The sequence below is a fragment of the Rasamsonia emersonii genome, assembly GCF_000968595.1.
Source record: "Rasamsonia emersonii CBS 393.64 chromosome Unknown ctg1118621760712, whole genome shotgun sequence".
NCBI lineage: Eukaryota > Fungi > Ascomycota > Eurotiomycetes > Eurotiales > Trichocomaceae > Rasamsonia > Rasamsonia emersonii.
The window spans coordinates 866-12596 of record NW_013562787.1 but is presented as its reverse complement, the minus strand read 5'-3'; the positions used below and the strand labels follow the sequence as shown (position 1 = coordinate 12596).

General features: G+C 52.2%; 3 protein-coding genes across 3 annotated transcripts; 2 read left to right on the top strand and 1 right to left on the bottom strand.

Annotated features, from left to right (window-relative positions):
* Positions 1 to 1646: 1646 nt before the first annotated feature.
* On the bottom strand, positions 1647 to 2236 carry T310_8331 (uncharacterized protein; the record flags this gene model as incomplete). The annotated part of the gene is made up of 2 exons (XM_013468888.1): positions 1647 to 1730; positions 1859 to 2236. The coding sequence occupies 2 exons, from the start codon at positions 2234 to 2236 to the stop codon at positions 1647 to 1649; spliced, it is 462 nt and encodes a 153-aa protein (XP_013324342.1).
* Positions 2237 to 3234: 998 nt separating this feature from the next.
* T310_8330 (ABC transporter) lies at positions 3235 to 7930 on the top strand (the record flags this gene model as incomplete). Its single annotated transcript, XM_013468887.1, has 3 exons — positions 3235 to 3296; positions 3503 to 3807; positions 3864 to 7930. The coding sequence occupies 3 exons, from the start codon at positions 3235 to 3237 to the stop codon at positions 7928 to 7930; spliced, it is 4434 nt and encodes a 1477-aa protein (XP_013324341.1).
* Positions 7931 to 9062: 1132 nt separating this feature from the next.
* Positions 9063 to 11108, top strand: T310_8329 (MFS allantoate transporter; the record flags this gene model as incomplete). Its single annotated transcript, XM_013468886.1, has 9 exons — positions 9063 to 9320; positions 9387 to 9534; positions 9582 to 9612; positions 9663 to 9929; positions 9988 to 10205; positions 10266 to 10354; positions 10424 to 10664; positions 10732 to 10825; positions 10907 to 11108. The coding sequence occupies 9 exons, from the start codon at positions 9063 to 9065 to the stop codon at positions 11106 to 11108; spliced, it is 1548 nt and encodes a 515-aa protein (XP_013324340.1).
* Between the last annotated feature and the right edge of the window lie 623 nt (positions 11109 to 11731).

The following is an 11731-nucleotide window of genomic DNA, read 5'->3' as shown; positions in this document are numbered from 1 at the left end:
CTAGGCAGTAAATGTGCGGTCTTCAGTTATGCAATTTGAGTAGCCAGAACGTAGTAGCTCAGGTTCTAAACCTGAATCTCTGGGAAGCATCTTAACATACGTATTGTTATAAAGAGCAGGCACCTTCGAAGAGCAAAATCAATCCCTTCAAGTGATCATACCATATCATTATTCTACATTATGAGGTCCTCTTATATATATATAGATCACTGATCGAAACAGGTCCCTTTTTTTCCCCCCCTGTTCTCCTCCGGGCAGTTGGTTCTGTTTCTTTTTGTTCTTCTCTTCTCCAACCCACCGGACCAAGCCGATGAAAATGATGAAAAGAAGAAACTAAAATAAAAAACGGCGTCCCTCGATCGCAGTGTAAGATCGAAGGGCACAGTGCGATGGGGATAGCAGACGCAAAGCGCCTTGTTATATCCCTGTCACGAGAACCAAAAATAATGCATTGTTTTCTTGTTTGAACAACTTTTTAATAGGGTTAGGTTAGCTTGGACCTTCAAGGAGGTTTAAAGAAGAGAAAAATAATTAGAATGAGGGAGGGGAGTAGAGACGTATTTATATGTGTGAGTCAGGACAGGGACGGGCGTGGATGCATAGGTATATATTATATACTGTAGCCTGGCATGTAGGTACTGTACTTCCCAACTCTTGCTGGATTTTATTGGTTTAGGGGAGAGAATACTAGGCTGAAATACTCTGTAGACGTCATTTCTTGCCTTCTCGCACTTGATTTAGTCTGAGAAGCAGGCATATTGAGTTGTGATCAGCAAAGGCTTCACAAAACCTCAGTCAGTTCTCTATTCCCATCATCATCGTCGTCATCATCAAACTAGCAACGATAGCTCCTGGGATTTGTATTTGTATGCGCTGGCAACCAATGCTCTACAATTCACAGTTCTTCCACGCTTATCCATGCTGACTCCGATCTATTCTTGAACGATGTCCCTTTCGAGAGAGGTAGACTTATCTGCGGGTAGGCTCCTCGAGCTTCCATCCGACATACACGCGATGATAATGGCCAGTCTTGACGACCTGAAAACACTGCAAAGCCTTCTGATAGCCTTTCCCTCAATGGCCATCCCATTCTCAGCTTCCTTCAGCACGATAACAAGGGCAATCTTGAAACGGTCCTCACGGTATATGGGGCTTTACCAATACCTGTATGCTATTCTTGCCGCTCGTTCCATCGGCGCTCTGGACCAGAAGCAGTTGCAACATTTTCTCGAATTGTTACTTTGGGGAAGATCATCAGCACCCTCTCCCAGCAAGCGTGCCTCGAAATCAGACATCACTCGAGTATATGATCAGCGTCGTTGAGGCCGTTGAATTCTACCTCGTATTCGCGATTCGTGTGTGGAATTGTACTCTCCTCTATTGCAACCCATGGCCTGGGCCCCATTACAACGCATGTCCACCGACGAGATTTCGGATGCGCCGTGCCCGGTTGCGGATTCAGCTCTACACCGAGCTCTTTCACCAGCCAGGGGATTCATCCGACAGTATTTCCGATTGGGAAGAACGACTCCCTGAAATGAAGCTCTTCTGGCACCAGTACGACGAAGCCGAAATGCGGGAATGCAAGTGCATCTACGCAGCAGTGGCTCTTGCGGTTGGACATGAGATTGAATATCTGCTATGATTTATGCAAATCCTTGCACTTCCCAGACTTCCCGAGCAATGTCTTCGAGTTCTTGTTGACTAATAACAATGTCCTGTTCGATAGGCTTTGTTGGATCAGCAGGTCGCAAAAAAAATCTTTTCAAAAGCAAGTGTCATGTTCCCTGACACAGTGTTTGTTCGTTTGCTATATGAAATGTGAATTTGCTGCTGCATTGCTGCAGGTGCGCGATACTGTCGAGTAATTTGAGGAGGAGTGGACGCTGCTCTCTCCCAGATTTGAACAGGAAATATTTGGTTTTTCCCGCATAACCCGAACAGGAATGGCAATCTGAACTTGAGAATCTGCAGCCTCAATCCATCCTCGAGTATCAAGAACTAATTTACCGGTAGCTTCCGAAAGGCCAACTTCAAGAATAAGTGAGGGACTGGCTTGTTCAGCTGATAACGATTTTGGTTTCCACGAAGCATCTGGCTCCTTGATCCAGATTCCATGAGTCCTTGTTGTAGATCCGGTCTTTCGTAAAGCACGAGACAGATTCATCTGGGCGAACTTTTGATTGAGAATATTAGTGAATTCATCTTTTGCCACTTCATGCGGTTTGTTGGGCATTTTTAATAACCAGGGTCTGTGTAGTACGCTCGTAGGAAACCCGACCACCAAGGAATGAGAACGAGTCATCAGTGATTCGTAGGACTTGGTCCTCAGGAACATGTAGAAAAACTAAGAATTGATTGAGGTTGTTGCTTTGCTGTTCAGCTTTCCGGTAAGCTGTGACTTTCTGCTGAAGATCATCAAGACTGACAAAGTTGTGCTTAACTGTTGTTTGCGGAAGCACCTGAAGGAAATTTGTAGAGGGCTCATGAACTTTCAAAGGGTCAGATGCAAGGGCCTGCTAGAAGATGGAAGTGTTGCCATGATGTTTGATAAAGAAAGGTGGAGACCTTTTTCATCAATATCTTGATAATACTAGAATCTAAGTGAGGAAGTTACTCCGGAGTACGGCCGTGGATCGGAAGCAGAAGGCGGTGTAGTATTACAGTTTCTGCCGCTTGCCGTCTTGTTGAATACTGTTTTTTTTTTTCAAGCTGCATGCACGGAGCATCCTCATGGCAAAGCGTGGCTTTTTGCAGTGTGTGTGATGTGTGTGCTTGGAATTAACCCTCCGTACGGAGGACTTGTACTGGCAGCGACTGCCAAGAACTCCTTTCTCTCCCTCCTTCTCCTCCTCTTTCAATGTTCGTTACTCAACTCTTCAGTCACAGTACAATCGAGATCAGCACAATTGCCAATATTAATGCAGAAACTCCTTCCAGAAGATTTCACAGAACAGTTCTCCAGTTCCTCTATGCGTGTATACTGACAGCATATGAATCATGATGAGTCGACTCTGGAGCCTACCTACCGAGCCCCACCTCACCTCCAGTTCGCTCCGTGCGGAGGCCGTCAGGATGGCAATTTATTTTTCTAGTGCAATTTATTTCTCTACTTGGATTGGATAATTGGAGCCTGTGCAGTTACCTACCTACTAATGCCAGCGGACTCTTACTCCGGAGGCCATCCGGGGTAGTCTCTAGTGGCGCTCTCCAACTTATTTTTTCTCCTTCGACATGTCTGCTTTTCTATTTTTTTTTCTTCTGCAGTTGTCCTTGCTGTTGCTGTCAAAGGCATGGTTAACTTGAATAACTACATTTAACTGTCTGCTTGGTGTCTTCAGTCTTTTTCTCCCCCCGTTCTTGATTTGTAATGCTTCTACAAGCCTGTTTATATTTAGTTCCCACACAACATAGCCCACTCGTCTTCGAATCTAATTGATTGATTTGTTGCTCTGCTCCATGATATCTTTATATTATAGTTAGTGCACGCCTGTCAGAACAGTTTCTGTCAAGAGACTGCCATGGCAGCTTCCGACAACGGCCTCACGCGCACCCAGTCCGGCGTCGACGTCGAGCAGGCCGAAAAGGACTTTGCGGAGCTGAACAGAGAGCTGTCTGGCATCTCGCAGCAGGCTCGCCGCCTGTCCAAGCAGCTCTCGAAACAGTCAAGGACTGCTGCCAAGCTCGACGATGTCGAGAAGCTGGGCAGCTCGACCGATTCCGACGACGAGTCCTGGGATCTAGAGAGCGCCCTCCGGGGCTCGAGGGCCGCAGAGGTCCAGGCCGGCATCAAGCCCAAGCGGATTGGTAAGCAGTCTGCACTCTTTAGGTGCATATACCTGACTTCTCGCTGATTTGGTTAGGCGTCATCTGGGACGGTCTTACGGTCCGGGGCATCGGCGGCGTCAAGAACTTTGTCAAGACGTTTCCAGACGCCGTGATCGACTTCTTCAACGTCCCCGCGACGATCATGCATCTCCTCGGCTTCGGCAAGAAGGGCCGTGAATTTGAGATCCTCCACGACTTTCGCGGCGTTGCGAAGCCCGGGGAGATGGTCCTGGTGCTCGGCCGCCCGGGCTCCGGCTGCACCACGTTCCTGAAGGTCATCACGAACCAACGGTTTGGCTACACCGGCATCGATGGAGAGGTCATGTATGGCCCGTTCGACGCCAAGACCTTTGCAAAGAGATTCCGTGGCGAAGCTGTCTACAATCAGGAGGACGACGTCCACCATCCCACCCTGACCGTGGGCCAGACTCTCGGCTTTGCCCTCGACACGAAAACTCCCGGCAAGAGACCGGCGGGAATGTCCAAGAAGGAGTTCAAAGAGAAGGTCATCGACCTGCTGCTCAAGATGTTCAACATCCAGCACACCGTCAACACCGTCGTCGGGAACCAATTCATCAGAGGCATCTCCGGCGGCGAACGGAAACGCGTCAGTATCGCTGAGATGATGGTGACATCGGCCACCGTGTTGGCCTGGGACAACACCACGCGCGGCTTGGATGCGTCCACGGCGCTGGACTTTGCCAAGTCGCTGCGCATCATGACCAATATCTACAAAACCACCACCTTTGTGTCGCTGTATCAGGCATCGGAGAACATCTACAAGCAGTTCGACAAGGTGATGGTCATTGACGGAGGACGACAGGTCTTCTTTGGACCCGCCTCGGAAGCCAGGGCATATTTCGAAGGTCTCGGCTTCAAGGAAAAGCCCCGTCAAACGACTCCGGACTATCTGACCGGCTGTACGGACCCGTTCGAGAGAGAGTACAAGGCAGGCCGCGGCCCGGACAACGTGCCCTCGTCGCCCGAGGAGCTGGTGAAGGCGTTCAACGAGTCGGAATACCGGAAGAGGCTGGATGAGGAGATGGCGGCCTACCGCGCCCAAATCCAGCAGGAGAAGCACGTCTATGAGGAGTTTGAGATTGCCCACCAGGAAGCCAAACGCAAGTTCACGCCCAAATCCTCCGTCTACTCGATTCCTTTCTACCTCCAGGTCTGGGCCTTGATGCAGCGCCAGTTTCACATCAAATGGCAGGATAAATTCGCGCTGACCGTCTCGTGGGCGACATCGATCGGCACGGCCATCATCCTGGGCACGGTCTGGCTCAAGTTGCCCACCACCAGTGCCGGCGCCTTCACGCGAGGGGGGCTGTTGTTCATATCGCTGCTATTCAATGCATTCCAAGCCTTTTCGGAGCTGGGTTCGACCATGCTCGGCCGGCCGATTGTGAACAAGCACCGGGCGTTTACCTTCCACCGACCGAGTGCCCTGTGGATCGCTCAGATCATCGTCGATATCGCCTTCGCATCGGTGCAGATATGTGTGTTCAGTATCATCGTCTATTTCATGTGTGGACTGGTGCTGGACGCGGGCGCCTTCTTCACCTTTGTTCTCATCATCATCATGGGCTATCTGTCGATGACTCTGTTCTTCCGGGCCATCGGCTGCCTCTGCCCGGATTTCGACTACGCCATGAAGTTTGCGGCGGTGATCATCACCCTCTTCGTTTTGACGACGGGCTATCTGATCCAGTACCAGAGCGAGCAGGTGTGGCTGCGGTGGATTTTTTACATCAACCCTTTTGGCCTTGGCTTTTCGTCGTTGATGATCAATGAATTCAAGCGTCTGACCTTGACCTGTGTCTCCAGCTCGTTGGTCCCGTCTGGTCCGGGGTACGGCGATATCGCTCACCAGGTTTGCACCCTGCAAGGCAGCGAGCCCGGTTCGGCGATCATTCCGGGCTCCAACTACCTTCGCGTGGGCTTCAGCTATGACCCGGGTGACCTGTGGCGCAACTTTGGCATCATCATCGCGCTCATTGCTTTCTTCCTGTTCACCAACACCTACCTGGGCGAGACGATGAACTTCGGCGCGGGCGGCAAAACCGTCACGTTCTATCAGAAGGAAAACGCAGAGCGGAAGAAACTCAACGAGAAGCTGATGGCCAGGCGACAAAAGCGGCAGAACAAAGAGCTGGACGAGTCCGGAAACGAGCTGAAGATCGCCTCCAAGGCTGTTCTCACTTGGGAAAACCTCTGCTACGACGTCCCCGTCCCTTCTGGAACTCGCCGTCTGCTGAACTCGGTGTATGGCTACGTCCAGCCCGGGAAGCTGACGGCCTTGATGGGCGCTTCTGGCGCCGGCAAGACGACCCTGCTGGATGTCCTGGCCGCACGGAAGAATATCGGTGTCGTCACCGGCGATATCCTTGTGGATGGCAAGAAACCGGGCACGGCTTTCCAGCGCGGAACCTCGTACGCCGAGCAGCTGGATGTCCACGAGCCGACGCAGACTGTCCGGGAAGCCTTGCGGTTTTCAGCCGAACTTCGCCAGCCGTACGACGTCCCCCAGGCCGAGAAGTTTGCCTATGTCGAGGAGATCATTTCGTTGCTCGAACTCGAGCCGCTCGCAGACGCCGTCATTGGCGACCCGGCGACTGGTCTCTCGGTCGAGGAGCGCAAACGGGTTACGATCGGAGTTGAACTGGCAGCGAAGCCAGAACTGCTTCTGTTCCTCGACGAGCCCACGTCGGGGCTCGACAGCCAGTCGGCCTTCAACATTGTCCGTTTCCTGCGAAAGCTCGCGGCGGCCGGCCAGGCGATACTCTGCACGATCCACCAGCCCAACGCGGCCCTTTTCCAGAGCTTCGACCGGCTCCTGCTCTTGCAGAAGGGCGGGGAGTGCGTCTACTTTGGCGACATTGGACCGGACAGTCAGGTCCTCCTCGACTATTTCCGGCGCAACGGGGCCGATTGCCCGCCCGATGCCAATCCTGCGGAATGGATGCTGGACGCCATCGGCGCTGGGCAGACGCCGCGCATCGGCAATCGAGACTGGGGGGACATCTGGCGGACTTCTCCTGAGCTGGAGGCCGTCAAGGAGGAAATCGCCCGGATCAAAGCGGAGCGCATCGCGGAGAACCAGGAGGAAGGGGTGACGGGCCAGCAGGACATGGAGTATGCGACGCCTCTCTGGTTCCAGATCAAGACGGTCGTGCGGCGAGCCAACCTGTCGTTCTGGCGATCGCCCAACTACGGGTTCACGCGGCTGTTCACCCACGCGGTGATTGCGTTGTTCACGGGTCTGGCCTTCCTGCAGCTGGACGACTCGCGCTCGTCGCTGCAGTACCGCGTGTTCGTGCTGTTCCAGATCACGGTGATTCCGGCCATCATCATCCAGCAGGTCGAGCCCAAATACGACATGTCGCGGCTGATCTTCTACCGCGAATCGGCGTCCAAGACGTACCGGCCGATCGCGTTTGCGCTGTCGATGGTGGTGGCCGAAATCCCGTACAGCATTCTCTGCTCCGTGGCGTTTTTCCTGCCCATCTACTACATCCCGGGATTCCAGACTGCGTCCGATCGGGCGGGATACCAGTTCCTCATGGTCTTCATCACGGAATTCTTCTCCGTGACGCTGGGCCAGATGATCGCCGCGCTGACGCCGAGCGCCTTCATCGCGTCGCAGCTCAACCCGCCGTTCGTGATCATCTTCTCGCTGTTCTGTGGCGTGGCCATCCCCAAGCCGCAGATCCCGGGGTTCTGGCGGGCATGGCTGTACCAGCTGGATCCGTTCACGAGGCTGATCGGGGGGATGCTGGTGACGGAGCTGCACGACCGGCCGGTGGTGTGCCAGCCGGAGGAGTACAACCGCTTCAGCGCGCCGCCGGGGCAGACATGCGGCGAGTACATGCAGGCGTTCTTCGACGCGGGCGGACCGGGGTACCTGCTGAACAACGCGACGGACCAGTGCGAGTATTGCGCGTATCGGGTTGGCGATGAGTTCTACGCGCCGCTGGGCTTGAGTTATGCGAATCGCTGGCGGGATCTGGGGATCTTTGCGGCGTTTATTGCCAGCAACTTGATCATCCTGTTTGTGGGGGTGCGTCCATATCCAGTCATCACTGCTAGTTGTCACTGCTAACGGTTCAACAGTCCCGGCTCTTGAACTTCAATCGACGGTAGACAATCACTATGTTGCGTAGACATGACCTATAATATAGACTCGACGACAGCACCTGACTGCATACATTCGCCGTTTTGCTTTTTTTTTTCGGTGATGGGTGATATTGCATTGGAACAGATACAGATTTAGAGGAAGCGAAGGCATCTCGACTGCATTTGCGAGTATAGATAAAAGTGGCTAGCAGGTAGTACACGACGAGATTGAATAATAATAATGTTAGTATTATTAATGAATACGAAGGAAGCACAATCTTTCTTTCTGCACTCTCTATCAAGTAGGTTCGTTCGTATTCTCCACTATTCTCCATCTCTTTTTCGTTACATCCTGGATTCCATCCCCAATCGACTATTCTTGACACCCCCACGTTTTCCCCACGGCCCACCCTAGGTACGGAGTACGGAGTATACCTAGGTTACCTACCTCTGCCTATGGGAAATAAAGCTTGCGAGTCCGGCTTCCTCTCCGAACGAAGGCTGAGCCGTCTCCATTCTATTGCTGCCTTCTCTCCGCTTGCCAAGAAACGCCCTGCCTTGCGTGGATGACATAGCAACTCTCTAACTCTCTCTCGGGCGAGTCAAGCCAAGAACCATAATAATGCAGGGAGATCTCGACAGAGAAGAGAGAGGGAAGGAGTCGGACATGCTCCGATGAGCGAAGCAAAAACAAGCGCACGCTTTGGCCTCTGCAAGTACGTATACATCCGACCCGACTACTCTGGAGGAGTGTTTTACCCCGCATCGTTGACGATCCCCCGGAAATGGTCCGTCGGGTACGGGGTAAAGTATCCGGGGGATATCCAGGGAAATGAAATGAAGTTAACCAACCATGCCGTGTCAATGCGCTGGACTATACTCACACATGGACAGCTATTAGCTAGCTGGTCGATCGCCGAGCTGCAGGGTAAATGATCAGCCGTGTACGGAGTAAGTTTGTGGATTTTGGGCACCTGCTCTTTTGGTCGAGCTGGGTCTCCTCTCGTTGTAGAAATAGAGCTGGGTCCTCCTGCCTCGCCATCTCCTTTATTCAACAGCTAGCTGAACTGGACACTGCGAGATTTGCCAATCGATTCTAGATACAGACAGACAGCAACATGGGCAAAGACCCCGCCACCACAGGGGAGGAAATCGCCGCCCCAACCGTCACGCACGATGAACGACCCCCCGCAGAGTCGAAATGGAAAATGGCCGCCAAGTCGAAAGACGGCGACACGGCCATGGCCCTCTTCAACGACGTCGAGGACCTGCGCGAGGCCATCGATCCGGCAGAGGAGCGCAAGCTGCTGTGGCGGATTGATCTGATGATTCTGCCGTATTTGGCGGTTTGTTATGCGTTTTTCTACATTGATAAGGTCAGCAAAAAACTCACTCTTCTCGTGGATTGATTGGGGATATGTTCGCTGATTATTTTTGTGTAGACAACCCTCAGTTATGCCGCCATCTTCGGCATTCGGCAGGATCTGCACCTCGAGGGCACAGAGTACAACTGGCTCAGCAGCCTGTTCTACTTTGGCTTCTTGGCCTGGGCGTTTCCGACGAATTTTTTGCTGCAGCGGTTGCCAATTGGTGTGTCGAAGTTATCCTATGCGTGGGTGATTTGCTGACTACGACAGGGAAATACCTCGGTTTTAATATCTTTATGTGGTGAGTAAGAAACTGAAGAATTCGAAATAAACGTCTAGCTGACGACACAGGGGCGTGTTCTTGATGCTCCAGGCTGCCTGCAACAGTTTCGCCACGCTCGCCGTCCTTCGAGTGTTATCAGGCGCCGCAGAGGCCTGCTCGGATCCCGGCTTCATGCTCATCACCAGCATGTGGTACACGCGCAAGGAGCAACCGGTGAGGATTGGCCTGTGGTACACGGCCAACGGGTTCGGCATCGCCATGGGCGGGTTGTTTGGCTATGCCATCGGGCATATCCGGGGGGCACTGCCGTCGTGGAAATATGAATTCCTGGTCATGTAAGTAGCCGGACGCCAGGGCTTGTATTGATCGCATTGACTGATTGATCGCCTGCAGCGGCGCACTCTGCTCGGCTTGGGGCATCGTCATGTTCCTCTTCCTCCCCGACTCGCCCGTCACTGCACCCGGCCTCAGCCTGAAGCATCGCCGCATGGCCGTCGAGCGGCTGCGCGAGAACCAGACCGGGGTCGAGAACAAGCATCTCAAGCCGTACCAGATCTGGGAGGCGTTTACAGACTATAAGCTGTACTTCTTCTTCATCCTTGGTGTTGTTTGTACGGACGATACCATCCTACTGTATGCTCGGTTGCCGCTAGCTGACTGAATTGATTCAGGTAACATCCCCAACGGAGGCATTTCGAACTTTGGCACGATTATCATCCAGGGGTTTGGGTTTTCGACCCTCGTGACGACTCTGATGCAGGTATGCAGAACCTCAGAATAAATTCACCAGAAGACGGAATCGGAATGCAGATTAACTGTGTGACTACAGATCCCCTACGGCGTCCTCATCGCCCTCTCCATCCTCACCTGCGTGTTTCTCAACGACCGCTTCAAGAACCGCCGCTGCGTCTTCATCCTCATCTTCCTGATCCCCAACCTGGTGGGAGCCTTTGGGCTGCGGTTTGTGCCTCTTGACCGCAAGGTTGGCCGCTTGCTGTGCTACTACCTGACGGGGCCGTACAATGCGGCGTTTGTGTTGGTGCTCAGCATGCAGATTGCGAATACGGCGGGTGTGTTGATATTCGAGCCCTAACCTTCTTTTTTTTGTTCCTGGCTGATTTAAATCTGTGTATGCAGGCCACACGAAAAAAGTCGTCACCAACGCGGTCCTCTTCCTCGGGTACTGCACGGGGAACATTGCAGGGCCGTTCTTCTACAAGACTGATCAATCGTACGTCAACCTCCAATACATCCTGCTGTCGAATGATCCATGTACTTATTTATGATCCATGTACTTATTTACTGCCGACAGCCCTACCTACCGCCTCGGCATCTGGTCCATGATCGTCTCGCACCTCGTCGAGGCCGTCCTCATTTCGATTCTTGGCCTGCTCCTGCGGTGGGAGAACCAGAAGCGCGACCGCATCCAGTCGCAGCAGGAGGGCGGTCTGGAGGGCAGAGATCTTGATGCGACGGCGTTTTTGGACCTGACGGATCGGGAGAATATGAAGTGAGCCATCAATCCTTATTCTTAGTGATGGATCCAGTTAGCTAACGGTGTTTCTTTTCTCTGCAGCTTCCGGTATATCTATTGAGTCAGTGTCAGTCAGTCGATATGTCGAGGGTTGGAACAGTAATGTCATGTCGGTTTTAACGATAATGCACGCTATACGTGTTATATACCTATATATCCTGATGCGATGATTAGCTTTGAATGATATACACAGTACAGAAAAGTACTGACATATACAAACTTGGACCTTCTTCATACATCCATACTCATCTAGGTACTGTACAGTGCTCCGTACAGTACAGTACAGTATAGTCTGGTGCTAGAAACTCTGGCAAGTCCTGCGTATTTTCTTCTACTTGGAGATTTATTTCCTAGACTTAAATATATACGGAGTAGATCGAATCGAATCTTACCAGAATAAATACCTATGACCTATATTACCTTCTGTAAAACAACGGAGAATACTAATCAACTGCCAGTGCCATGCGTATTAATATTAGTGAATATTCCTGTCGATGAATGTAACGTTTCAGAAACGATAGCTCTGTATGCTCCGGCAGCGATGATTGGGCCATTGCACCTGAAACGTTGGTGGCGTGCCGCAAGACGCGCCGATCAAATTAA